The 27,913-nt window shown below is 47.1% G+C and overlaps 2 protein-coding genes across 4 annotated transcripts in view; both read left to right on the plus strand.

Moving 5' to 3' along the window:
* The window catches only part of col18a1a (collagen type XVIII alpha 1 chain a), a 31,248-nt gene extending 4,692 nt beyond the window's left edge, over positions 1–26,556 (plus strand). The window contains exons 3-42 of one of the 3 annotated variants that reach the window (XM_085920275.1): positions 14,594–15,135; positions 15,689–15,781; positions 16,466–16,537; positions 18,402–18,480; positions 18,677–18,795; positions 18,993–19,019; positions 19,087–19,284; positions 19,443–19,469; positions 19,532–19,594; positions 19,663–19,740; positions 19,814–19,864; positions 19,956–20,051; positions 20,127–20,189; positions 20,264–20,308; positions 20,439–20,570; positions 20,681–20,752; positions 21,052–21,078; positions 21,137–21,235; positions 21,312–21,347; positions 21,420–21,509; positions 21,580–21,612; positions 21,684–21,719; positions 21,796–21,855; positions 21,913–21,981; positions 22,055–22,090; positions 22,214–22,267; positions 22,347–22,412; positions 22,504–22,569; positions 22,637–22,667; positions 23,147–23,191; positions 23,273–23,307; positions 23,388–23,507; positions 23,577–23,736; positions 23,807–23,871; positions 23,942–24,070; positions 24,173–24,205; positions 24,266–24,568; positions 24,643–24,840; positions 25,021–25,136; positions 25,519–26,556. In XM_085920275.1, the coding sequence (XP_085776401.1) occupies positions 14,594–15,135; positions 15,689–15,781; positions 16,466–16,537; positions 18,402–18,480; positions 18,677–18,795; positions 18,993–19,019; positions 19,087–19,284; positions 19,443–19,469; positions 19,532–19,594; positions 19,663–19,740; positions 19,814–19,864; positions 19,956–20,051; positions 20,127–20,189; positions 20,264–20,308; positions 20,439–20,570; positions 20,681–20,752; positions 21,052–21,078; positions 21,137–21,235; positions 21,312–21,347; positions 21,420–21,509; positions 21,580–21,612; positions 21,684–21,719; positions 21,796–21,855; positions 21,913–21,981; positions 22,055–22,090; positions 22,214–22,267; positions 22,347–22,412; positions 22,504–22,569; positions 22,637–22,667; positions 23,147–23,191; positions 23,273–23,307; positions 23,388–23,507; positions 23,577–23,736; positions 23,807–23,871; positions 23,942–24,070; positions 24,173–24,205; positions 24,266–24,568; positions 24,643–24,840; positions 25,021–25,136; positions 25,519–25,732 (3,878 nt within the window). In that variant the 3' untranslated portion in view covers positions 25,733–26,556. Of the gene's footprint in view, positions 1–14,593; positions 15,136–15,688; positions 15,782–16,465; positions 16,538–18,398; positions 18,481–18,676; positions 18,796–18,992; positions 19,020–19,086; positions 19,285–19,442; positions 19,470–19,531; positions 19,595–19,662; positions 19,741–19,813; positions 19,865–19,955; positions 20,052–20,126; positions 20,190–20,263; positions 20,309–20,438; positions 20,571–20,680; positions 20,753–21,051; positions 21,079–21,136; positions 21,236–21,311; positions 21,348–21,419; positions 21,510–21,579; positions 21,613–21,683; positions 21,720–21,795; positions 21,856–21,912; positions 21,982–22,054; positions 22,091–22,213; positions 22,268–22,346; positions 22,413–22,503; positions 22,570–22,636; positions 22,668–23,146; positions 23,192–23,272; positions 23,308–23,387; positions 23,508–23,576; positions 23,737–23,806; positions 23,872–23,941; positions 24,071–24,172; positions 24,206–24,265; positions 24,569–24,642; positions 24,841–25,020; positions 25,137–25,518 lie in introns of all 3 variants that reach the window. The other 2 variants (XM_085920273.1, XM_085920274.1) reach the window with 2 other exon arrangements.
* Positions 10,626–11,773, plus strand: LOC147051404 (secreted frizzled-related protein 5-like). The gene has a single exon (XM_085920276.1). It carries the CDS (start codon positions 10,889–10,891, stop codon positions 11,771–11,773), a length of 885 nt encoding a protein of 294 aa, XP_085776402.1. The 5' UTR covers positions 10,626–10,888.
* Positions 26,557–27,913: the final 1,357 nt, after the last annotated feature.

Below are 27,913 nucleotides of genomic sequence, written 5' to 3' on the forward strand. Positions count from 1 at the left end.
AAATGAATGCTCATAACTTGTAATTGTGTGAACGGTGAGTTTGCAGACAATACAGGCTGCCCTCTATTCACTCCTCGCTTGCTCTGGGCCAGGTGGCACGGTGCCATCCATTCAGAGATTTGGATCGGGGGAGGAGGTCAGCCATGAGGACATGAAATATTTAAAGGACTGGCCAGAGAGATTTGCAGGGGCCATTCATCTGGCGAGGCAAACTACTTCATTCTGAGGAATTTGCTGAGCCTTTGAGGGATGCAAAGTGCTTGTGAAAACATCAGGTTAAACACAAACCTGTGGTTTCATAGCCCTAGTTGACTTTGCCATCTCCATTTATTGACGATTGTTTCCTGTCCTGGATGTGGAAAGCATAACAAGCGCGTCACATGCTTTTCAAATGGTCAAATGTGTGCGTTTGTTCGAAATCAACTCAGGAATTCGCTATCAAATATTATTAGAATCAATTATTCTGATCATCAAGTGTGTGAAGGTTTCTTGCAAAATCATTTTTGCCTTTTGTAGTTTTAGCCAGTCCGACAGGAGACCACCACCTCTGCTGGTCACTCCCCCCCACACACCTTCCCGTTTAACTCAGTCACTGCCAACCCAGTTAATATCTCTGACATCTATAACTGTCAATGGCACTGAATGCGTTCATGTCAAATTACGCCACGCTTTGTTGTCACATAGTATTCATCAAGAGTTGCTGGCTGCTGCAAATAACTGGCAAACAACTCAATTATCCAGGGAAGAAAGATTTCTTCTCTCTCACGTCATTCCTGACTATTTCTCAGTCTCGGGACAGCTGGCTTATCATTCTTCCATCTACCCAACTCCGAAGGTATGACGAGGTCGCTTAATGCCCGAGGGAAGAAATACCTGCAGATATTTGCCTGGGTGGAGCTCTTCCACTTGGATGCCTCAAGACGCGGCAGTGCTTACTTTGGACCCGTGACACAATATTCAAAGCCGCTGTGGCCTTGTGTGTTGTCACGGTTACTGTATGTTTGGAACCCCCCCCACCCACGTGGGGCCGTTCAGCTGGTTCACAAAGTTCAATGGAAATCAGGTTGCTGCGCTCTCTAAAGCTCCACCACGTGGATTAGAAAATGCCCGTGCTTGGTGTAAGCTCAAACGAAGGAAGAGGAAGATTTGATTGGATTGGATTTTTGTGGCGCCCAAAAGAGGGGTTGGGTGCGGGGGCTATGAATGCCGGCAGCCCGGACTCTAATCTTCTCTGTACTAATTGACGGCCCTGATATTGTCTTGTGGATGAAAGGCCTCTTTGTCACTCTGGCTTCTCTTCACTTCTGTATCCCAGCGGGCCTCTGATATCGCCGTCGGCGTGACGTCACCCTCTGGCGGCCATTGTTTCAATTCATTGGAGGAGATTAAAGTGTCAACCAAATGCGAAGTTAACCGCCAAAGGTCTTCAAGGACCTTAATTTGAAATAGTTTGTATTGTTTGCACGGGCTGAACGTTGAGCGGATGCGAGTATCCATTTGAAGCTTTTCCAGCTTTCCAGCTGCTCTGCAACATCTTGGACCTGTGGAGACAAGCAAAACGTCTGCACTGGTGAATGGGTGTGTCGTGGGTGAGATAGTCAGTGCGGATGGTGATAAAGTGGCCTTTTCATCACGAAAAACTTCCCCTTCCAATCAAAGATTTGGCACGTGTTGTTCACCGCGCTTTGAACTTAAATAAGCGTGCAAAGAAGGGGCTAATCAAGACAAGACAGGAGCTGGAAATTACAGATAGTTGCTTCACTTGGGCGCCGTGTGGCTAGCTTGGCGCATTGTGCTAGTTGAGTGTGGCTAAGCGGCTAACCCTTAAAGACCAAACGCCTCGATTCCACCGTCCTTATCGCACGTACGGCCCCGAGGTCTTTTTCCGATGGTCAGTCAATAAATTGTCCCGCATGATTGGCAGGAGAATGCAAAGAATGCCAATAGCCTGGGAAGTTTGTCAGTGGACGTCGGCGATGGCAAAGCGGCCGGCGGGCCTCCGTTTTATTAGATATGAGCACGTCTTGGAATGTGACCAAGACGCGCCGTTTGATTTATGAAGCCGACAGGCTGCAGCGCGTCCGCGACTCCTCATTACCTTTTGCAACCTGTGACACACAAAGGTTAAGTCTTTACTTTTTGTGCTCCTTTCAGGATTTCTAGGATCTTTCTTTTTTTTACCATCTCCAACTTTTCAAGCATGAAACTGTCCACTAAGAGTTGGCACATGGGCACCATTGCCTTTCTTTCATTATCAGTTTTTTGTTCACAATTCAAAAATACAAAAAAGATAAAGAATTTTCTTGTCTTATTATTTCCAAAAAGCAATTACAGTCCAATAATTGGCTAGCACAAAATTGAGTCTAGACTACAGATGAATCACAAAAGCCATCGCTGGCTAATTAAGATTAGCCACAGGCAGACAAAGTTGACATGTGGCTAATTATTATCATTCATCATAATAGTTTGACGTACCAACTGACAAAATCCACAGCAACTCACATTAGACACATTTCAGGCTCCAATATTTACTCGGTCGTATCGTTTATCGCGCGCGGATGGGTGGGCAGAGGCCAACTATTTAAGTGGCAGCAATTCAAAAGTTACTTTTCCACAATAACTTCAAGGAAGTTGTCAGCATGTACTCAACATGTCACAATGTCTTCCAGTAATGATGATTCATGGAAGTTTTTTTTTTTTTTTTTTTTTTAACTGTGGCTGCTGTTCCCGTATTTATTTTGTCTTAATTGTCCTTGTTGAGCTTATTTTTTGCTGAATAAACATTGAGATAGCTAGCTTTGGAAAAGAAGAAAATCTGCTCTCAAATCAGATCTGGATGGCAAAACATGGATTCATATTCAAGATTTTTTTTTTCTCTTGCAAAGGGAGGAAGAAGTCTGCTCTCATCACACTTGATGGAAGACCTTGTCAATGCTTATTTCCAAAGTAAGAAAAGAGTTGAAAGAAAACTCTGAATTCACTTAACGGTGCCTTTAGAGGTTGCCCGAACAAATGACCATCTTCCATTGTTCGGAGGCAGACATCAGTTGAACAAAGACTGAATTCCACCCAAAGTGCGTAACGTGCGATTTCATGGCAAAGTACGACAGTAACCGGAGGAAGCCTCCAAACGTGGTCAGCGCCTTCTGACTTTATTTTTGCTGGATGTCAATCATCTAAATTGCCCTATACTCGGTGGCTGCTGCTGAATTGAGGGGGGCTGGGGGTCCCACACACTCAGACACACATACACACACTCTGAAGTCGCCTTGGTGAATGGTCAGAGCGAGCGGAGAATGCAGACAATGGCCGCGGATCCCTTTTTTACCTACCCGCCAAATGAAACACAGCCCAACTGGAATCTTCTTTGTTTGGCCGTCCTGTCAAGGTGCCACAGCCAGACCCCCAACAAGTGACATATATCTGGGGGACCCATTTCTGTACGGGTATCTGGATGCCCTGGTCACTAGCTTGAGTGGGACTCTCGCGCCACCTCACGGTCCAATTATCGATAAGCCTTTGCGGTCCGAGTCGAACCCTCTCATCTGCGTCGGTATTGGCTAGCAAGGAAATGTGGAAAAAAACTTGCGGATGCTTTCGTGTAGCTTGCAGGTAGCAATTTGCCGGCTCGTGCGTCACTCCAGCCTTCCTTGGTTGTCTTGAGTGATGAAAGGAGGCGGCCGGCCCCATCTAGTCATTCAGGGTTGCCCCGTGGACGCTTAAGTGTGCCTCCACACCTTTCCAACCTGGAATTTTCTCCTCGGACCCCCTCATAAACTGGAGACCCAAATAATGAGTACGAGACGCGGATTTGAAAGGGCGCCGTTGTGTCCTTCGGGAGGCTTCATCTTGTTTGGCTTTAGCCAGCTTTGAAAATGTGTCTTATGTCCTTTGAACGCATCTTTACGTTCAGGTAGTTCAACTGCAAAGTGAAGCTATGCAAATTTCCGAGCAAGGCCTTGCTACCGAACAAAATTGAGAGGCTCCCTTGACCTCCTTTTTTGAAAACAACTTGGAGGAAATCCAGCAAGGTCTGCTGAAAATATTACAATCTCGCTCTCCACCTCCACGTTCGGCAATGTTTTTGGAGTGCGTCGAGAAGGTTGACACATGTGAAGTTCATCACACCCCCTCCAAAAATGCCTTTGTTTAAAACCCACAGGAATGGTTTGATTCCTTCTTTTTCCGGAACACTCCTTTTTGTGGAGTAGTTGACTCCAAAAAGTCCCTGGCAATATTCTGATACCTGAATTTATCTGGACCGAATTGAGGAAAAAAACTTGAGATGCAGTTTCCTCTATCGTTCAGTCCAGTCCAGTCCTCGGTTGGGTTCTGGGGCTGAGGATGTCCTGAATCTGTGCAGGATATGCTTGAAAACTTGAGCTGGCTCATCTTTACTGTTTATGGCAGTTGAGCGAGATGACGCCGTCTGCGTTTTCGAACCTCTTCCCATCAAGTTCTGGCAATCGCACGGCATTTCCTCCCGCTAATCAATGTTCTTCCTCCGAAAGCCGCCGAGCTCAAATCGGCTTTGAAGTTTCCTTTTTGTAAATCCCTTTGTTGAGTTCACCTTGGGGCTGGCTCGGAATTGAACATCTTGCCGTCACATGTTTTGCTGGAGCACAAAGTCGTGTCAGGGAAATGTTCAACGATGTCTGCGGTGAAGCTTGAATGAATCCATTGTTACTTTATTTGTGATACAAAATTAGCTTTTTTTTATCGTCAACTCAGCTTAACTCGCAACATATTCCCGAAAGCCAGACTTGAGATAAGAAGGAAAGGCACCGACGGCCATTCTTGGTCCACATCTGGATTTACCCTCTTCCCATCTGTTTGCAAGAAACGTCAATGCCGTTTCTGATTCACGCTCGAAAACTGCAGAGCAACATGTTACTCATCTTGGCACGCTTCAGGGAACGGAAATAAACTCTGTCGGGAGAATTTGCCACATCAATGTTCTCCCGTAATGTAACGAGAGATCTTTCTGGGGTCTCTTGCGCCATTCAAAGCCATAAAGATAAATTCCTGCCGAGGCGTCAAGTCCGCCGGTGACAAAGGGACACCGGTTTGTACCCGGGCCAACATTCCCAGCTCGTCTCGTCTGACTGTTTCACGACATGCGTTTGGAGGGGGAAAGAAAGGCCAAAGAGCCTCAGAGTGTGTGACAGGAAATTCTCAATCATGTGGGCCGTGAGCACAATTACCTCTTCTCTGGAAAAAAAACAAATCACATAAGAGAAGCCCATGATGCTTTATCGTGTGAATTGCGCCTCTCCACTTGCAAGCCAACGTTTACATGAAAGGGGGATTTTAACAAACATGCTCTCTAATGTGCCCGAAAAGAATCTGGCCCCAAGTATATTTCTCTTCCCTGGGGATTGTCTAACCGGGGAAACTCGGCTTGAAAAACAAATGGGACTCGGAGACAAATAGAGTCGACGTGATGCGTGAAGCAGTCGCTCTTCCGGTTGCCATCTAAATCCCTGGCAGTCGAAGTCTTTTACGCTGAACTTGGAATCTCCGCTCTTGATTTTCCAAAGCGTCACCAGCTGTCCAAACACGACACGAGCAGAAAGCGGCGACGTAAGTTGCCATCATCACCAAGTCCCCAACCAAATAGTCTGGCTGTCTGTTTTAATCCCCCTCAACAAAAAAAAAAAAAAAGGGAGGTGTTTACATGCGTTTGAAATGTCTGCTTTCTTTCCTTCCTTCCTTCAGCAGATCAGTCACTCATTAGTTATGGCAGAAAAAGCATTGTTTGGTTAGCGGCCTTGACGTATTTATGGGCTTATAAAACACGGTGCTTGGCATCAAACAAAAGCCAGTGTGGTGGGAGGAAAAAAAAAAAGATTTGGGCTTGTCTTTCAGGCGCTAAAGCGCAGCTCCTTTGCATAGTTGCTGCTCCAGTGAGCTCACCTTAACTCGCTGCCAAATAGTCAGCCAGGATATGGACAAGAATGATTCACGGAAATACAGCAAGTCTCAAAGACCAGAACGTCCTGTCAGTCATTTTATCCCCCCCACGGAGAATTTGCCCATCTGGAATCCAACCGGTGTCGAGTCCCACCCAAACGAGGAGAAGAAATTGAGAAACCCAATGGCTGCAAGGAGAAAATTTTAAATGTGGCTATTTTCTCTCACTCTGCTGCATTTGGGTCGATTTGTAAGCAAGCGAGCCCCCTCACCCTTGCTCCTGTTTGACTCTGTCTGGATTCCAGGTGTGGGAGAGTCTGGAAAGCAGGTCAATGATTTGTCAAAGCAGCGTGAGCCTTCGCCTCAGAGTCCAAGCACTCTGATGTCAAAAGAATATTGCGTGTGCGTCAATTACCCCGAGATATTGAAGGAACATATTCACAAATATGGAGGGGAAAAAAAAGCACGGCATTTGTGGTAGAATGCAAAATGTGCATGCTGTGGAACAGGAACAGAACTGAAAAGTCATTTTGAAAATGCTGAGTAGTAAAAGTTGATCAAGGTTTGGAATCTGGACTTAATGCATGTTAATGGGAGAGCAGAAAAAAAAAAACCTGACCAAAGTCATCACGATAACCGCACATGAGTCATTTGTGTTGAAAGTGGAAGACGCCGGCATGTCTTGAAGCTGCCTGCTCTGAAAGTGCCGCTAGGAGGAGACTCCTCTCCACTTTTTGTTGAAGTCAGCGCTTTGCGTTTGGCCTTTTGTGGGTCGGTCGGGTGGGGGGGCTTTTACCCTGTGAAATGATGCAGCATGGCGGCTTAAGTTCACCTTTTGAATGTTATTTCATCTTTGATATTAAGGAGCTTGAAGGGCTTGATCTGTCAAACTGGGAAACCTAATCCCCGCAGCACACGTCTTTGCGGTTTCCTCATCATGCAGGTGCAAGCCGTAGCACCAAATCAAGATTTGCACTTTTCCACTGACCACAACGAGAACCGCATGATGTCGTTTTGTATCTTATCGCCATTTCCACAGAGTGCTTTATCTCACATTTGGCGTGGACAGTTTTTTTTTTTTCTTGTTTGATTTTCACCAGGTGTCTTTTTGTTTGGAGCCCAGCACCTGTATAAATTTGTCTTGGCCAACGGCAAAGACGTGAGATAGAATCAGTTGGCGTCGCCGATGCCATTGTTGCTCCAAACGTTGCAAACACATATCAAGCACATCGTTTTATCTTCTAAACCTTTTCGACTGGTGCTGTGTTAACTGTGGTTTTGACATTAAAGTGTTTAAGCATTTTAGTTTGTGTGACATGCACACTTTCATCAAATGATTTTTTATTTATATTATTATGCATCAATCAATTGTCGCAGGCCAGTAGGGCTTTTGTGTATTGATCATTTTAGACAAGACCAAGCTTGCCTTTCTGAGGATGTATTTGAGCAGGGCCGCCTGTTGCCAGCAGAGAGAGACATTTCCCAACAGCACTCACCTTCGGGCTTCAACTGTTTCCAGTTTGAACTGAGCCAAGGCGTCAGGGGTTTCTCACTTGCGTCTTTTAATAATTGAGTCGTCCTACCTCAGTCTTATTTGTCTTGTTTTATACCTACGTGTATGTGTTGAACATAGGTAAGGTATTCAATTAGAATAAATCATTAACAATATATGTTGAATGACTCAAACCCAAATTTTCAAAAGGGACATTTTGATCTATGACATGAACAGTTGTCATGGTGATAACGTGGTTGTTTCCAAACGGTCACAAAAACATTCTCAACATTTCGGAGTCAGATGAAAAGGATTGTACGAACAGACACGCAATTATTTCTGCACGCGTGACATATTTACAAAAGTTTCCAATTTTGGCTCGAGTTCCGCGTCTGGAGTCCAGGCGGGCGAGCAGCGGTTCTGTCTTTCAAGCATATGCTGGCGTGTTTGTGTTGACTGTGCGCCTCGGCCGTGACACGCTGTGCGATTGTAGTCTGACTTTTTGTTTGTGTGTGTCCACACGCCCGAGCGTCTGCGTGCCTGCGTGCGTGCGTCATTTCAAAGCCAGCGCCTCGGAGCTCGTAAAAGCGCCCGAGATGGTGACTCGCGGCAAGAGGTCGCTGACCCTTGCTTGCTGAAATAACACCGGTGTTGAAGTGCCCCAGAGATGTGACACCAGCGTTTTTGTATTTTCAATCTGCGTAACCTTTGTCTGGGTTCAATCGTGCGTCTCTGTTTGGACAGCAGCCGAAGGGCCGGACCCCAAATGTAAAGCGTACAGCTGCTCAGCGGGTGTCACACTGGTGCCATCCGTCCAAGTGTGTCCGTACACATCCCATCAAACTAAGCTCTCTTGACGGATATTTTGCAATACTTAGCGTCTTCAAATCTTTCTAGCGGAAGTGGTCCTAAATCTGGAGGAGGGTTACTTTTGCTCCTGAAACGTGGCAAACCAAGTGCATCATTGTCATCAGGCGTCCGAGTGACAATTTCACTCGTCAGTGCGACCGCCAGTGGACAAAACGTGCAGTAACTTGATTCATATTATCCTATTTTTTCAATTTCAAATGTATGTTTTATCCCCATGGCTTGGGTTTTATCCTTTATTAAAAAGTATTAAAGTTGTGCTACGTTTAACCCATTTAAATATAAACTCTGCAAATGAAATTCAATACCCAAACCAGAGTATGGAATAACTTGTCAGATGAGATGCTGTCCTTGACCTGGGCTGGATGATTTTCCATTGTTTGCAGTAATTAGCCCGTCATTCATGGCCTGAGCCGGCCGGCAGACTCTTTTCAAGTCTTGAGTTTCATTCTTTTGTGAAGACACACACCAGGGGTGGCTTGGAACTTGTCTTGAGCCTTTGCTCAAACATCTCCACAAACATTTCATGTTATCAACATGCGGTGCTCATGAGATTGAGCCATTATGGAGTCCACTTTTACTGTGTTGACGTTAGCCGGCCCCTCCGAAGCGCAGGTGTCCCTGTGGGGAAGAGCATCCCCCTCTCAGCGGGTTGTCAACATTTGAACTCAATTGAAAGGAGGTCCATGGGAAAAAAGTCATTCTTCAACCGAATGAGAGAAGCCGTGAACGTGCGACGTGCTGGCACATGAAGCAATTACATTTTAGCCCGACTCTCACTCAGGCATGACAACAAAGAGGAGGGGTGGGGGTCTGAAACCGTGATGGAGGACAGTCAAACATTGTCTCTTTCTCGGTTTGACTCAGGGAATGAATGTTTCAAGTGTCTAGTCTGCAATTAGCTCTTTCAAACCCAAATGTGGCTCTCCAAAACAGGAAATCCTCAGCTTGTGTACTTGTAATGACTCTGCTACTTTGTACTTGAAAGGGCTGTCGGAGAGAGCTTGAGGTGTTTTCCAAGGGTTGCTTGAAAAATATCAAAAATATATTTCTCAAGTATGCAGGTTTTCCCAAATATGAGCTGTTGTTGTATTTTGAGGACACGCCAAAGTCTCGAGTGGATTCACCTCTCATTTACCCTGGAAATGTTTTCTCTTGAATGCTCCGCAAAGCTGTATTGGATTTGTGCGAACCAAAGGAATTCTGGGAGTTTCTGGAGCTTTGAGGCTAATCATTAGAAAGCAGGCCCAAACGTTGATTAACCCGCCCCACCAATAGGTTGTCTAGTTAGGTTCGCACACTGGCAAACGGTGATGCGGCTCATTGAGTCTCCTCACAAGAAAACTTGGCCCGAGTGTGTCTTTTCTCTCCCTTGTTTCTGGATTGGAATAAAAACACTTTTTATTTTCATGACACTCATTTTTATAACATTTCAAGACTGTCATTAGTGTCAGAAGCAGTACCATTAATACAATTCAAATGTTCATCATACATTCCAAAAATTCATCATTGTAAAAAATGTCTCCTGTCACGACCGGTCCTTCATGTCAACGTTTGTGTCTTGATGACTCTTGCTTCTATCCTGCACTCATCGTGATGCCGAAAGGAGCTTAAGCTACTTGCCAGTGATGTTGAGGCTCTCTGTCAACTCACCCCAGTGGCTCGTTCGACAAACCAGTCCGGACAAGAACGTGAGGCCTCGCTCGGAGCACTTGAACGGCACCACATCATATAGAAGCCTCCACGAGCTTGGGAAACCCAAGTGTAGGTCACTTTTCATTGCCTTGACATAAGGAGGAGGAGTCGCCAGAGGAAATACGGCGTGGCCAGCCAATAAGGAGCACAACTCCTCCTGTTCTCTCCCCCCTTTGACTATTTTCAATGGGCTCCTCTCCTCACTTGTCTTCTCGGCAGAGTAGTGTGTGACCAGATACTGCGCTGTGTGTACTTGTGCGTGTGTGTTTTGTGTGCGTGTGGAGGCAAGTGGCTGCCAGGACATGTCACAGCTCACTCGGGCACTCCGCTAATCAAACAGGTGGATGTGTACCCAAGATGAAGAGCCAAAGTGACATTTTGTTTTTGTTGACCCTGTGTGTGGTCTGCTCTGATGCTTGGTTTTGGTCCTGGACTGGGACCACCACTTTGCCCCCTTTAGCCGATCACGAAGGGTCCGGCAGTCCCACGAGTAGCGGGGAAATGCCAAGCGAGAGTATTGCGAGTACCGGGCCAGAGGTCATTGAAGAAAGAAGCGGTCAGGAAAGTGTCGAGAGGACTTGGCAGGTGACGACCGAAGCTCTTCGAGCGCTTACGGTTACGCCTACAGCGGAGCTCCAGAAAACATCAGCCAAAGCCACTACAGAGATTTCCTTGAGCACAAGTGCAACCGGAAATGAAACAGCTTCGCTAAAAGGTACGAGTCCTGGGGGATTGACCGCTAATCGTGAAAATTTTACAGGAAATGTTTCAAAAGTTGGCTTTACATTTGGAAATTCCCATTCCGCTCGTTCGTCTGAATCTGTATTTGCAAAAAAAGGGAAAGTTGTTGAGGGATCTGGATTGGAAAAGTTAAGATTGTTTGAATCGATCATTCCCGGGTACTTTCACGGGTTTGACGGTATGGACAGGGGAATTTCTGAAGTTCATCATCTAAAATTTCAAACTCCTAAAAGTAGCAGCGCTAGTCCTGGGACTGAAGAAACACAAAATCTCGGTCGCGGTAGCTTGAGCAAATCTTCAGAGACTCTGCGGGTACCTGAGGACAAGCGACAAGTTACACCACAACCGGAAATTGACATCAATGCACCTAACCCCGCCAGACACAATCAGCAGGTGTCATTTCCCACATTCCAAACACCCGCCACGTTTCATACACAACCAGATCCAGATGGACCCGGTTTAGCTCTTAGCATCCAGGACCGACTCAATCGCCAGGCCTTACTCACAAACCGGGTGGTCACACCGAGCCGTCCTTCAACGCAAACATCGCAACGTCCGTTCACAGGCGCTCACACCTTTGTAGCTGCTGATCGTTGGAGGCCAGCGAAAGCCAACAAAGCCTTGGCAAAATCGTACCCAATTAGCAAAAGCCATCATTGCTTATCGGTGGATACTTCTCTTCCATTTTGCTCATCCATGCTTGGCAAAAGCTTTGTTGTGCCTACTCATCTCAACCAGACCGACTTGGATCAAATCCGAGTCCTCCTCAACGATTGGACTTGGTTGTTGAGGTCGAAGTGCCACCTTGGTTTGGAGGAGTTCTTCTGTCTCCTGTCGCTGCCAAAGTGCGGCACTCCAGTGTTGCCTTGCCGAAGCTTTTGTGAAGTTTTAAGGGACAGTTGCTGGACCCTCCTGGACGAGGGACGACTCCCTGTGGAGTGCCACCGACTTCCAGAAGAGGAGGATGATGATGGGTATCAGTGCTTTTCGGTTTTTAATTGCAAAGGTACCAGTTTTGGATCAGTTTTGAAAAGCCCTATCTTCCTAGTTTGTCTGCAGTTATAACCCAATTTACACACGCTTCACAGATTATGCCCCACCTCACCCGGCCGGGTACCCCCCCTCCCCCCCTTGTGCAAAGGAAGAGTACTGCATGCATTGCTGTTAACAGGATTGCTATTCTATGAAAGCATGCAAGCCTTGCAAGCAGGTTTTTTGCATGCTTGTGTTCCCTTGTCCATTGAAATCACACGCAAGATCTACAACTGCATGTCCGATTCACTGTATGTTGATGCATGACCGAAGCTTTCTGTTGGACATCTGCAAGTTGAGAGTGCAGCTGAGCTGTCTTTGGCTGTTTGAAATGGATCCTGCTTTGAAATGATGGCCCATGATGATGATGATCAGCTGTTCGAGTTAATCTGTGGCATGGGACTGTAATCGTATTTGGAGATACAATTGATTGATGGTCGTAATCTTAACCCAATGAGAAATATATCTGCTGGATGAAAATCACGCATGCCACTCATTAAAAGTAAGACAGTGATTGAGATGTTTGATACCAGGTTTTGCAATCTACTTGAGTAGAATGTGTTTCCGTGATGCCTCTAAACCACTGCGGCCACGCCTTCCTCCTTCACTTGATATCAGGAGGTCTTTTTACAGCATCGCTATCTATCTCACAGCTTGTTGTGCTGACAAACTAAGTGGGCAGGCAGGTAGTTCTTCATATGAAATTATGTCAACTCATCTTTGTCAAAGTTATTGATGACTGCTTGGAAAGATGGAAACAACCCAATTCAAGTTTACAACCGCCGTGAAGATGTGAGGAGTACATTCTCTGCCACCTCCCAATATCATTTAATTACAGCCTATCATCTTAGAATGTGAGCAGATATGGGGCCACCAAGCACAAACAAGGACTTGTCTGCAGACGTGGGAGACTTATGAGCACAGAAATATTCAGCCATGTGTTGAAATGTAAAAATATCTGTGAATGTGATGTTTACTCTGGTGGGGATTGTCAGACAGGATGTTTCGACTTTGACAAGATTACATATGGTTGTTCGATGGAAAGTCATTCATGTCTTGGTCTCCAGGTACATGCAGACCTTTCTTAAGAAAAAAAAAAAAAAAAACATATCTGGCCCATTAAACTCAATCCCCCATCTTCGGTCTTAGCTGGAAGTCTCCATGTGTTTATATATTTAGTTGACAGGCGGCACTGGGCACTCTCCCAGTAATTTGAAAAGCCTAAGTATCCATTGAACAAAGATTGAGATTGGATCGCTTGACAAAAACACCCATAGGCATCTTTATTTGTGTTTGCTCTCAGAGGGGTGCTAGTACTTATGGGCACAGTGCAGTCGGAGCTTTTAGTTGCCAGAAAGTCATCTTATCCCAGGGCTCGTGTTAACCCGGACTCTCTGAGAACTGAGGAAGTGGTGTACTCGAGGCTGATCTGATCTGAAAGCAATATTGTCCATGTCAGAAGGTCGCTGGGATGTGACAACCCAAAGACTTTCCAGATAATTGAAGGTTTTTTCATGGATTACACACAACCCCAAAGATGGACTCTCAGGCTGCATGCAACTTTTCTTCATTGGGGGATGCCCCATCTTTGAAAGTTGTCAGAAAAGGAAGAGTCTTTAGCGACAAGACAAACGAGCACCATAAACCTGGCGCTACTCCATTCACTGACCTCGGGGTGGGTCGTGGGGGGGGGGGGGGGGGGGGCTGTCATTGGTTAACAAAGGTTCTTGAGAATGCAAGAATGCCCTTAAAATGTTAATGGCTTACTTGGCGTCTCTCGTGTTGGCTATCTTGTGGGAGAAGAAACATGTTGATGAAACAGGAAAACATGCAGTTGTTCAGACAGTGTAAAGTTGCCTTCCTCTCTGTCCTGCGAAAGCTCGACTTGCTTCTTTGCCAGGGCCGATTGAAAAGTTTGCTTTCGGAACAGCATGCCAGAATATTCAGCCTTGTGTCGTGGGTTGTCGAGCACAAAGCAAAGCGGGACCCCCGGGTTGGGCCAAACACCTTGCATGTTTAGGATCTCAACAAAGCTCCACTGATCTCCGGCACATGAAGCGGCGGGGAGCCTTTGAACCCGCCAGCGAAGCCTGAAAACCAGTCGCCGGGCGGTAAACCAAAGCTTGTCTTCAAAGAATGAGAATCTTTCGAGTGATGTCTCGTGTCAAAGCGTGTTTTGTCAAAACACCGGCAGGCATCCGTGTTTGTAATAAGTACTACAAGTTGCTCTGAAGTCGGATGTCAGACACATACACACCGTGCTCTGTAAATATTTTGTTAGCTTAAACCCGCTTTATTTATGATGTCGTCTGTCACCAGTCGCCTAGGCAGAGGGAGGGAGGAATGAGGTCATAGGTGCCAGGGGCCCAGTTGATGGACTGCGAACAATGGCGCAGTGTCACTCGGTAGACATCAGGGACTTCTTTACTTTTGTCTCGGGGCAATGTGGTTTCACAAAAAATAGATGTCAGAGAAAAGCGCTAGATTTGCTTTGGTTTCCACCAAACTGCTCTTGTTTGGTTGAATTAGTTGAAAAGTTCAAAGACGCCGTTTATATCTTGGCATGGTTAAATGTATGTACCTTGCAATGTAAAACTTGTTGAAAATAATCTCAGTCCAAATCAATTTACGTTATGGAGAACACGTTGGTCTTGAAGATCCGGATTGCGTTCCCTTGCCATTCTTTTTCCGTTTGAAAATGCTTTGGTGATCTTCCATCAGACACATGACAATACTAACCAGCTACTAAAAGCGACTCTAACCTTGTGCCCTGCCTGGCACGCTGCCCTCACTCCCTGCCTCCCTCCCTGCATTTTGCTTGTTTTCACGTCCACGTTTTCCCCTTCCTTCTAGAAGACAGCGGCGTCACCCTCCTGCAGCTGATCGGGGATCCTCCTCCAAGTGACATTGCACGGGTTTACGGCCCCGACTCCAGTCCCGGTTACGTGTTTGGCCCTGAAGTCAACACGGGCCAGTTGGCTCGCGCCCATCTGCCGAGCCCGTTCTACCGGGACTTTTCCCTCATCTTCAACTTGAAGCCCACATCCGATCAGGGCGGCGTGATCTTCTCCGTCACGGACGCCACGCAGCGGATCATGTATGTGGGCGTCAAACTGTCACCCGTGCAGGGCGGGAACCAGAACGTCATCCTGTACTACACGGAACCCGACTCTGAGCTGTCCTACGAGGCCGCCAGGTTCACCGTCCCTTCTCTGAGGGACACCTGGACCCGTTTTGCTATCGCGGTGAAGGACGACAAGGTCATGTTCTACCTCAACTGCGACATAGATCCTCAAGTCCAACGCATCGAAAGGTCCCCTGATGAGATGGAGCTGGAAGCAGGCGCCGGGGTTTTTGTCGGGCAGGCCGGAGGCTCGGATCCAAACAAGTTCCTGGTACGTCGAAGGAATTCTGTTACAATCCGGGATTTGGAATATGAAGTGCGCTAATCCAAACGATCCGCAGGGGATCAAATCAAGTGTGCGAGACATTGCAGCTGAATTCCTCATTTGATTTCATTGCTCAAATTAGCCTAATCCAAAGCATGAGGCGACTGCGCTAAACCATCTCGGCAGCCGCCCAAACGTTGTCTGCGTGCGGGTAATTGGAGGTTCTCGGCGTGACCGTCTAATTAACCTCTTTCATTTGTCTGCGGCAAATCACCTCGTTTGACCCGGACATCTGCAGAACCGGGTTGTTGAGGAGTTAGCCTTGGCCGCTAAAAGCTTACACCCAAAGGTGGACTCGCAGCAAGTTCAGTTCAAGTTCAGTCCTTTGAAAAGTTTTAAGTGGAGACATCGGCAACTTCTACTGCTCAGTCAAACGTTAGCAATAAATTGTCAAGTGGCTTCTTTTTTTTTTGTCGTGCCGTATGTGGACAATTAGTTGTTCCATACATTTTGCTTGTTTATTTTGATTTTTATCATTAATTTGGCCTTTTTCAACCAGGGCGTGATCAGCGAGCTGAGGGTAGTGGGAGACCCGAATGCGGCCGAGAGGCACTGCGAAGAAGACGACGACGATGACGACGACTCGGACATGGTGAGTGCCCAACCTATTTCTTTCATATCCAATCACTGATGGCAGTTCTAGCCGTATATGATTTGGAACAAGTTGTTAATAAAGGTGAATATTTTCCAAATGTCTGCATCAAAACAATGGGAACCATTTTGCTATGCTAATGCTAATCTGGCCAATTTTTTTGCCAGCGGGCCCCTGTCTTGGCCTCCGCCATTGCTTCATTTTGAGTTTGAGTTGTAGCTTTTGACAGTCTTGTGGCATTCTTGTCACGGTTGGTGCCTCGCCTCGCCGCAGGGCGCCATTGATCTTGACGCCCCAACCCGCAGCTGTTTAACCTGCGCCGAGCACTCAAAGCACGACCGTCCCGGTTGAAGGTCTAACCGACGGCTTGTCAAGTGAGCCTCACGTGTTGTTTGTATTCCACTCGGGAGGGTGGGGGGCACATTCCGAGTTGAAATGACAGGCTTGTGATTACAGGATGTTTCTTTGGTTGCAAATGATGGCCTCACTCACAGCTGTTTTCCAGGGGAAACAACATCTTTGACAAAGTGACTTTCGGCGCTCTAGTAGGAGCGTGTCGCATATTTACAAGCAGGTGGCAATGACCATGCCACTTTCCAGATGAACAATATTATGGCAGAGCATTTGTGCAAAAATAAAATGGTCAAAAAAGAGAAATGTTTTCTGTGTCTTTGTCTGTCTCAGAACTCAGGAGACGGAAGCGGTGATGCTGAAGGCAGACGGTTGAAACCAGCCAAGGAAAAACACACCTGGATGGTAAAGACCTTTTGGTTTGATATGCAGAAAAGATGAAAATTGCTTCGTTCCGTCTTGAAAATTGTTTTGGGCGGATAATCTCGCTGTCATGGTCTGCATTTTTTGCTGACTTTTGATTGGTTTTAGCTTTGCTTGAGACATTTCTGAGACTATGGATAGACCGCTGTAAAAAAACGTTTACATTGAGCAATAATTTGTTGACATTTTTTTAACATTTTGCAATATTATCTAAATCAGAATTTGCTTTGGCCATAAATCAAGATAAAAATCGTAGCAAATAAGGAAATAAGTGGGCCCTGTACAGAACCCTGTGGGACTCCACTTGCTAATTTCCTTGCCAAAATCTTTTTTTTAATATACTGCCCACTTCTCTCCCTGCTTTGTGTCTTGTTCACATTGTCACACCGTCCAATTCCACCAACACTCACTTATGTCTTCCCACCCTGGAAAGATAAGTAACAAGTCCCCCATCCCACTGCACACACACACACACACACACACATGCGTGTAGTGGGCGGGCCTGCTATGCTTGCAGAAATCCTCATGTCTAGACATTAAGAATTCTGCATTGATTCTGTCACTTTTACCTGCGAGTTTTCCCTCCGTCCAGTTTACTAGCATTCATATCAGCAAGAAGAAGATAACAGCTGCTACCAAATGCCCGCCTACCAATTTTGATGTCTGTTCTCAGGCATTGGAACTTCTCCAGTCTGTACAACTCGGGCGTGTTGGGGCAAATGAAACACAGTGAGGGGAAACTTTCCATTTTGTCATGCGGGAATTTGTCCTGAGGATGCATTTCCCATGACATCTTTGACAATGTCATTCGTGTCTTCCTCACATGTGACTGACGGTGATGATTGATTTTCCGTCAAATCGGACACCATTTGAAGAAAAAAAAAAACACCGGTATGCTCTCACGACTACGCACAGTGACCACGATGCGCAAGAGTGTAAAATTCCATTCATGCTGTGGGATCTCTTTCGCCAAGGAAACCGGATGTCTGCTTTGAAACTTTGGAGGACATGCGGTTCAACTCTGTCAACGCATTTCAGGCCCCCTGTTATGACCGATGCACGGCTGAGTCGCTTATCATGTCATTAACTATGTCAAGTTAGAGTCAATAATTGTTGTGTGGAATTCTTAGCGTAGCCGTTGCTATGCGACACCAGGGGCCGGGATAGGGGGGGGGGCGAAGACAACTGGTTAATTATCAACCAGAGCTCCATGTTGCACGCCCTTTTATGTACATTCTTTGCAGATGACAATGGAGGAACGCCATAGGTGAAGAACGTGTGTGTGTGTGTGTGTGTGTGTGTGTGTGTGTGTGTGTGTGTGTGTGTGTGTGTGTGTGTGTGTGTGTGTGTGTGTGTGTGTGTGTGTGTGTGTGTGTGTGTGTGTGCGTGCGTGTGTTTGGAAGGCAGGGTGACGGGGTGGGTGGGCTCGATAATTTCCTCGCCTCTCCATTTTTACACAAAGGAGCTCAAATGAGTCATCAGTTGCTCCGTTTGCTCCCCACTCCTGCCTCGTGCATTTGGGGGCTGTTTATATACATAAAGCTGCTTACTGGTTTATTCTGCGCATTTGTAGGATTCTGTTGCAAACTGTGCATGAATGACATCACCACTGCATGAAAGGTCTTAAGAGGCATTAGGACAAACTGCACATATGGGTGAACAACAGTTTGATGGCAGTGGGGCTCGGGCCTTTGTGCTGGGTCATCATATTTTGGTTTAGGAGTAACAACTTCTGTTTGCCTCGGCAAACTTCAAATGTAAGATTGTCAGTGTCGAGACCATCCATTGATGTTCCCGCCGGTCAACTCTCAGCGAGTGATTGACCGTGTTTTTACTTTACCAGCAGACGGCGCCGCCTGCGTTGAGGCCCATTCAGCAACCGCCCGTCGCCAGGCAAGAGGAGACGTCGGCTGTGAGACACGCAGGTGAGCTGACACACAACTTCACAGCACCTGCCCGGGAACCCACTTACCTGCTGGCGAAGCTCGCCATCTAGTGGACATGACATTCCTAGTGTCACCTCATGAACGTCTCCCAGCAGATTACACTTGACCTCACTTGGGCTTGGTCTCCTTGGAGAAGACTCCACGTGGTCTGATTGTATCTTTGGTGTCCCTTCAGGATCGGTTGGGACCAGAGGAGAGAAAGGCGACCGAGGAGAAAAAGGGGAGCGCGGTGCAGTGGGGCCCAAAGGGGATGCCGGTTCCAGCAGATCGCAGGGCGGAGTTTCAGGGGGGAAGGTGTGGGAACCTCACAGCATTTCTCATTTTTAGGAATTGTGCTTGATATTTTTGGTCAGAAAACACCCAGTCAACACAAATGTCAGGATATTGAAATGTTGTTATGTATTATTGATTTGCCACCCCCAATTGATGTTGATCAACCTTGTGCAGTTTTTTTGCATGACTTTGCTGTTTTCTTTTTCATTCTTCTTCAGGGAGAACCTGGAGAAAAGGGAGCAAAGGTGAGTTGAATCTCCATTTTGACCCTGCCTGCTAATGCTAACAAGCTTGAGCCTTTGTGTTTTCTAGGGCAACGCAGGTTTTGGCTACCAAGGAAAGAAGGGAGAACCCGGGCGCCCCGGCCTCCCGGGGCCTCCGGGACCGGCAGCGGAGGTCTCCGTGTGCAAAGAAGGCTCCGACGCTTCCTGCGTTCCTGGTGCTCGAGGACCACCTGGACCACCGGGTGCCACCGGTGCCCAGGGTCAACCGGGAGAGGACGGAGAACCAGTGAGTTTGGAAAAAAAAACCTTGCTCTGATAGCTGTGTAAACTGTTTTTCTAAGCGACACGACTATATGTACACAAACAAGTCCTCTTTGATGTTGAGATGTTGAGGCCAACTGGTATGTGGCCAGTACACTCATCTCTGCCTGTATAATTCCACAGGGCGATCCTGGTGAAGATGGAAAAAAGGTGAGTTGCTTTCAACAACCTGCGCAGCATATTTGGCATATTCTCTTCATCTCTCAATTCAGGGTGCCGCCGGACCTCCGGGTTTCCCAGGAACCCCCGGCGATCCTGGACTGAAAGGAGATAAGGTAAGCTGAACGGCTAAGGAGCGGACATAAAGACCAGACCGGGACTCTAATGGGAATGATGCACGCAGGGAGAGCGCGGCGATGGTCAGCCTGGTCCCAGGGGGCCACCGGGTCCTCCAGGACCACCCGGACCGGGAACCAGATCTGTGAGTGCATCTCCAGTTACGAGTACGTCATCATTGATTGCACTTATGTAACTTTACGATGGTTGTCTCGCAGACTTATGTGGACATGGAAGGCTCGGGTTTCCCTGATCTGGAATCAGTTCGGGTAAGTGAGGAAAGGTTGTACCGGGATTTCTTTCTGGCATTCCTCAGTTGTGCCGCATTGATATGTCATTTGGTGTTGCTTTTTGTTGAAGGGACTGCCTGGCCCACCGGGGCCACCCGGCCCACCCGGTGTTCCCGCGGCATCGGGTTCGGGAGGAGTCGGACCGCCGGGACTAGATGGCCAACCCGTAAGTAGCGACACATTGCTTTCAGAATCCCCTGGTTTTGACGATCCGCCCGTGACATGAATTTGTGGCCTGCAGGGCTTGCCTGGTTTACCGGGCGTGGACGGTAATCCTGGATTGCCTGGTCCCAAAGGGGAAAAGGTCATTTTACGCATTCTTCCCTTGAGGAGTTTATTTATTGCTCACATGATTTGTAATATTCTCTTTTATTCTAGGGTGACTCTGGTGTGCTTGGTCATCCGGGACCAGTTGGACAGAAGGTAGATTTAGTTCATTAATATCATCGATCCAAGCATCTATTTGAAGGTCATGGTTTTCAGCTGGCTGCCATTTTTGCCTTCCTGGAATCATTCCATGTTTCTTTCGTATCTTTTTCTGTCCATTCAACAGGGAGCTCAAGGGGTTTCGGGTTTACCTGGACCAACAGGGGAGCCTGGGTTGGCCGGATTACCCGGACCGATGGGACCAGCCGGGCCACCTGGACCTCCCGGGCCACCCGGACCGAGATACGGTGTTGGATTTGTAAGTTCTCGCCAAACAACACAAGTGGATTCGACTGGATGGGCAAAATGTTGCCGGCTAAATGAAAATATTGTAGCGCCAACGTTTGGATGGTTTTTCCTTATTTGAAGGATGACATGGAGGGATCCGGTGGCACTTTCTCCAATGGACTCCCTGGTGTCCGAGGACCTGAAGGAAGACAGGTCAGTCGCTTGCTGCATTTCAATCAACGAATCAAAATCGTTCTTTTACGCCATGAAAAATATTCGGAGCATAAATTGGAATGGTCTCGAAGTCTGTAACGAACAGCGGACTAATTGTGAAGAGAGCATCCAAACGTGGTTCTGAGTCCACCTGTTACAATTTGTGACTCGAGCTGACCCAGTTCAAAAATAGAATTCGAATCAAAGCTTCACTCAACAGCAAACTGGCTGCCCTCATTTGGTGACAGTGAATGCAAAAGTGGAGAATGTTTCTGACTCAACCAAATGTGTGCCCTTAGGGTCAACCCGGCCTGCCAGGACTTCCGGTAAGTAACTTTATGGCCCCATCCTATTCTCCACACACTCCAACTTGAATTCTGGCAGGGTAAACCGGGCTTGCCGGGCCTGGCGGGTCAGAAGGGCAGCCAGGGTCCCGAAGGAAGAGACGGCCAACCGGGATTGGACGGCTTCCCCGGAATTCAGGTCATTCATCTTTTTGGACTGGAGCATGCGTTTGTTTGTTTTTTGACGTCTGCTGTTTGATTCTCATATGTTTCAGGGAGCAAAGGGTGACCGAGGCGACAGAGGAGAGCGGGTGAATATCATTTCTTCAACAATAAACGGCGTCTTGTTTGTATTCTTCTATGGCTTTGTAATGTTGTTTAAGGGTGAACCGGGCCGTGATGGAAACGGAGTCCCCGGACCGCCGGGCCCACCCGGACCGCCAGGACAGATCGTCTACCGACCGTCGGACAATGTAAAGCAAAGTCACCAAAGGGTGGAGGTATCCACTATAGTTGACATCCTTGTCTTCCCTCTGTTTGCAGTTTGACGGTGTCGTCGGCAGTGTCGGGCCTCAGGTGTGTATTCAACATAAAATCTTGTGAATCGCACCTCACCTGATCAAATGTTTTTTTCTTTCGATGTCAAGGGAGGAGATGGGGTGGTGGGTCGAGCCGGATTCCCCGTAAGTCGCTGGCGTTATGCTCGTGTCTGTTCCATCTTGTTTGGATTCTGACATTTTAAATTTGCGGTCCTGTTAGGGTCCAATGGGTCCAAAGGGTGACACGGGAGACCCGGGCCCTCCCGGTTATGGCTTCAAGGTACGGTCCAAGCCTGACGGCGTAAGGTACGGTGTCTCATGGCGGTTCTCTCTGCAGGGCGAGAAAGGCGAGCCGGGCGTGGTCGTAGGCCCCGACGGGGGTCCGTTCTTTTCCACGGCTCTGAAAGTGAGTCAGCTCGGCATTTGTCTCTCTTGTATTTGTGCTTTGCTTTTCTGATGTCTTTCTACTCGACCTTCAGGGAGATCGGGGCTCTCCCGGACCTGTTGGACCATCTGTAAGCATTGACACCTTTTGATATATTTTTTTTTAAGTCGGTGCTCAAATAACAATCGTGTCAAAAATGTTGTTTTGTAACGCAGCAGTCATTATTTTGTAATCAGTATTTTGTTCCACATAGGGGCCACGTGGACCTTCTGGGATTAAGGGTGAGATCGGAATGCCTGGGAGACCTGTAAGTTTTTCTTTGTACACAGCTGATGATGATGTTTGACCAAAAAAAATAAAATAAAAAGAAATGTCGCTTCTGTTAGGGTCGCCCTGGTGTCAACGGATACAAGGGGGAAAAAGGAGAGTCTAGCTCTGGCTTTGGATACCCGGTAAAAAAAAAATTCACCTTCATCAATCATTCAAAACAAATTGTAATGGTCCGTAAAAAGTCGTAACATATAAGTCTGATTCTTCCATCAGGGCGTTCCTGGCCCTCCGGGACCACCGGGACCGCCGGGACCTTCGGGCCCCCTGGATCGCTTCAGCGTGAGTCACCAAATCATTTGAAGCTGCAAGCGCCCATGGAGCCTAAAGTCAATTTTGTTGTTCACAGCACTACGATGGCGCCTCCAGGAACTATCCAGGTAGGAATCCTTTGCCCGAGGTCCGATTTAGCCAGATTGTCATGTCACAATTTTCAGCTAACAAAAGATTAACTGGATTGTTGATTGAGGAACCCGACAGTGAATGTTCGAAATGTCTCTTTTACTATTCTATTGTCCGTCATGTAACAGTGAAGCTTCACTTCTGCTGTGAGCTGTTATATGATGGCAGTTGAAAATGAGCAGGTTGTCTTATTAGGAAGAAGTAAATGATCCTGTCAAAGAAGGAAGATTAAAGGAAGCTTTAAAGTTTCCGGAGACAAAAACGTTTTTCCAGATAGCTCAGCCCGAGCGGGAGAAAAGTCTCCATTGTCGCAAGATTAATCCGTCAAGTCTTCCTCCATTTGACAAATGAGCCCGTAAAACCCAAAATACGCCAAAATGACAAAACGCAATGGCAAAGTCGGTTACCTGTGCAATATTGTTTCATAGCGCACTTTGTATGTCATATTTTATTACAGCCATTAAAGGAGAAAAGGGTGAACGCGGCCTTCCTGGCGTCCCCGGTAAATCCTGGATTTCAAATACACATCACATGACAACGTCCTTGGCGCTGCATATTGACCAAAATACATTTTTATTTTCAGGAACAGTCTCCAATTTTGATATTCACACATTCAAGGTAAAGCACACAAAGCCATCAAGCTCATTGCAACAATATTAGACGCTACAAAGCTAAACAGTTTTTTTTTTTCTCCCCAGAATGAGCTCAAAGGAGAACATGGCGACCCGGGAGTGAAGGGAGAAAAGGGAGAGCCCGGTGGATATTATGACCCTCGTTTTGGAGGGTCTCAAGGGCCTCCTGGCAAGCCAGGCTTACCCGTGAGTTGAAAAGAAAGAGCAACGTCCGTCCTGCTGGAGACTTGAAGTCATGTTTTTTCTTTTTCTTAGGGTCCAAAGGGAGATTCCATAAGGGGTCCCCCCGGACCTCAAGGTCCACCCGGTCAAGCAGGAATCGCTTACGATGGGCGTCCGGGTCCTCCCGGACCGCCCGGACCACCGGGACCGGCTACGTCTCCTTCGCTGCCTGGCGCCTTTTGGCCGAGTCAAAGTGAGTCGCTCGAAATAAGCGTGAGGCCGAGATGCGCTCGGAGAGCTAACGGAGATGTTTCCATTTCAAGCTGCCAGTGTACCGGGACCTCCCGGTCCTCCTGGCCCGCCCGGAAGTCCTGGACACACATCTGGAGTAAGTCTTTAATTGATCCATCGGCACGAGAGTCTGATTGTTGATGGCTGGGTCGTCGGCGCTCGCGCAGGTTACAATTCTCCGGTCCTACGACACCATGCTGGCCACCGCCAGACGGCAAGCCGAGGGCAGCCTCATCTACATCCTGGACAAAGCCGACCTCTATTTGAGAGTCCGCGATGGATTGCGCCAAGTCATGGTACGCTTCTTTTGCTGCAGCTCCAGAAAAAAGCTGGTTTGGAGAAAATTCCATGAAAGTATTGATTGAATGAGAGAAATATGCTTTTTTGGGGGGGGTCAGCTTGGAGATTACCAGCCCTTCTTCAGAGATTTGGTAAGTCTGCTGCCAGAAAATGTGCAAATGCACTCGATATTCATTTCTTCTTCTTTCAAGGAAAACGAGGTGGCGGAGGTTCAGCCTCCGCCCGTCATCTCATACCCGCAGTCCAACGACCAAAGCAACGGGGCCGGCCACTACTCGCAGAGCGTTTCGGCCGCGCGACCCATCGAACCGCCCTCGCGCCCGCCGCCAGAGCCTCGCTACCCTCTGCGCTACGATCCCCGATTCCAAGACCAGCGGCACTCGGGGCAGACGGATGGCGGTCGGGCGACGGCACAAAACGAGGACAGACGACCCGTCACTCCCGTGCGACCACTAGCGCACCCTGCGCTCCATTTGGACAAATCGGGATTTGGGGTGAGTGGTGCTGAAAAGCAATCGTTTCTGGTGTCATTTTGAAAATGCCTGACCGAGTACTTCTGCTTCATCAGCTCCATCTGATCGCCCTGAACGCCCCTCAAAGTGGGAACATGCGAGGAATTCGCGGGGCGGACTTCCTGTGTTTCCAGCAGGCCCGGGCCGTGGGCCTCAAGGGCACCTACCGAGCCTTCCTGTCCTCCAAGCTCCAAGACCTTTACACCATTGTCCGCAGGTCGGACAGGGACACCTTGCCCATTGTCAACCTGAAGGTGAGACGCGGCTTTGAGCCTCCAAGCCATGAAAGATACGTATGTGTTAAAAAGAAGAAGAAGCTAGGTGCTAGGTACTGAGAAACACCAAAACTGCGCCGATTGATGCTTCAAAGAATGGATCTTGTGTGGATTTTGACACTGTTGATGAGATTTTTTGGGGCGTTCTGTCCCATGCAGGATCAAGTGCTATTTGACAGTTGGGAATCGATCTTTGGCGACCAGGCCAGCGAAATGAGAAACAACGTACCGATCTACTCTTTCGATGGCAGGGATATTCTCAGGGACAGCGCCTGGTGAGTCTTAAGGCCTCAATGGACCGGTCGGCCGTCAATATATTTATTTATTTATTTATTTATTCATTTATTTATTTATTTATTTATTTATTTATTTATTTATTTATTTATTTATTAAAGAAAAAAAATTCATTTATTTATTTTTTAAATGTTCTTCATATTTGATTGATTGATTTTCATTTTGTTTTTTAATGTATCTATTAGTTTCCGTTTTGATACGCTGCCCCACAAAGAATGTAATAGTGACTACTTCTGCCGACGGTATCCACGTGTACATTTGAGGCCGCGGGTGGGCGTCGCCGCCATTGGGCCTACGTCGCATTGTTCCGTCTCAGCCATCGGAAAGCACGGCGACAGCGAACGTTTCTGTGCTCTCCCTCAGGCCCCACAAATTGGTGTGGCACGGGTCGAGCGACAGAGGCCAGAGGCAAACGGACCACTACTGCGAAACGTGGCGGGCGGGCGAGCAGGCGGTGACGGGGCTGGCGTCGCCCCTGACCGGCGGCCGGCTTCTGCAGCGCCACTCGCGCAGTTGCTCCAACGCCCACATTGTCCTGTGCATCGAGAACGCCTCCACCTTACACTCCCAAGTGTGAGGACGGGTGCAGCAGGTTTTGGCTTTGTTCTCCTTGTCGCCGTTGTTTGTCTTTCCATTCCGTCGTAATGTTGTTTTCAAGCAGCAGCTTTTGGGGCCTGGCAGAGGAGGCGTGCTTCTTTCCCTCCCTCAGCGCCAAAGCGATCCGGAGGGCTCCTTTTATGTCTCGGGGCCACAAAACCAAACCCAAACAGTAAATACGTTGAGTAATTGTATCCATTTTTGTGTGTGTTACTTGCAATGTCTTTTGCCTTTCCAAATGTATTTTTTTGATGTATTGATCATTTCCACAGTTGTTTCCATTAGACTTTTTAGTTGTGGGTTACTTTTTGGGTACAGCACATACTGTTTTAAATTGAAAGAAAAATATTTATTTTGAAATGAAGTTTTATAAGGACAAACAAATGAAACTAGAGCTTGCCCAAATGCTTTTTTTTCCCATCACTGTGCCTTGTAACAAGACCAAGCCTGCTTTCCATTTCAAAACAGGCCACTTCCGTTGAATCTAAATGTTGATGTTAACGACGTACTCTGCTGCTACGAGTGCTTTCCGGTGCAGCCTTTATTTGACACCGCCAGTATTCATTGGACATTTTCCTTAAATACAATATGAATCTTTTTTTTTTTTTGAAGCGAGAGCAAGATTTTAATCTGTGTTGGGATTTTGTATAAAAAAAAAAAAAAAGAAGCAATATTTTGTTGATAAGCCAACTTTAGCGCAACTGATGCTCGACTGAACCTGTGGTTTTTATTCTTCATTTTCATCTTAACGCATCGAGCTGTACTCATCTTCAAGGCACTGAATAAATGTCTTTTCAAACGCCACCGTGACAATTTGATCTCACTCGTTTAAAAAAAAAAAAAAAAAAACTAGCACGCAACAAGTCCCTCATTTTTCAAGTCTGTGGACGGCCGGCTGCGGTGGAACTTTTTATGCGCTGGTTTAATGGAGAGCACGTTCGGGAAAATGATGAATACCCGCTTAACTCCTGAAGACGAAAAGCAGCACAGCACTCAATTTGCCTGAAAATATCTTGCTTGATATTCACGGCAAGGCTGGAGGTCTGCAAGTGAAGTGATTTTATTCAAATGAGGTCACTCGTCATTGGCCAATGCCTAAAAAAATCCCCTTAAATCTCCACTTGAAAGTTCGTAGGAGTTCCATCATCATATTTGATTAAGAAGATTAATTTGAATTATGCAGGGGTGGCCTCATTTGCCGGATTCTTTAATACTGTATCGCATTTAGGTGACGATTGGACGTTCGTTGGCTTCGGCTTTGCGGCCAAACGGGATTACTTGATATGAATGCGCTTGCACACATTGACACCAAAACATGTCGTTTCCATCAACTTTTCATTTCGTAGAAATTGTTTGACGTTCAAAGTTGATTTCTCTGGCTGTTAAATTCCAATCCATTTAAGGCTGCAGAAAATGTCTTTATTTTTTATCTTTATTTTGGAATGTATTTATTTCATTTTGAGGAGGCAGTTCTAAATGAGTGCAGCCAATAACGCAGCTCTGCTTACCCCCCTGATTGTGTTTCAGAGGTCACGCTCCTAAAATCTTCTCCCGAAGGGTCATTTGGCGTCCTAAAATAAATCAGTAAATGCTAGCCTCTTCCCATTTCTTTCGACGTGTCAGTCAAACACGTCGGGCGGCCCGATGAAGACGCCGTAGCTTAACCGACCGAATTGGGTTGTCACAGCGGCATCACAGCTTGTGTCCAATTCCTTATTGCTTTTTTGCTTAAGTACAAGTCGCGTATTATCCTTTGACATCATCTTAACCGGTTGAGGAGAGAGAGCGAGAGAGCGAGCCCGGAGGCTGCCGTGTAATCGCCCACATCTGGCTTCGGTCGGAAGCGTTAGCATGCCGGCAGCCCGGGGGAAAGCTATATTTAGCGGCTCCTAAGTAATAACTAAGTAGAGAAAGAGAGACGGAGAATAGAAAAAAAAAGCCATCCTGCAACAAGCACAATAGTGCAAGGTGACAGGCAGATTTTGGGGGAGTTAATTACAATAGCGGAGGAGGTCCAAAGAGCCGGTTGTCAGCGCTGCGACCAAACGAAAAAGACAAAATCTTCCTCGACCCGACGTTAAGTTGGATTCACCTCAAAAACTAACGTAGAGAAATATAAATGCGGACAAATGAAAAGCAAGTTTCACTCAGCGACAGCGAC

Source organism: Syngnathus leptorhynchus, chromosome 9 (assembly GCF_054491065.1).
Source record: "Syngnathus leptorhynchus isolate UIUO chromosome 9, UIUO_Slep, whole genome shotgun sequence".
Taxonomy (NCBI): Eukaryota; Metazoa; Chordata; class Actinopteri; order Syngnathiformes; family Syngnathidae; genus Syngnathus; species Syngnathus leptorhynchus.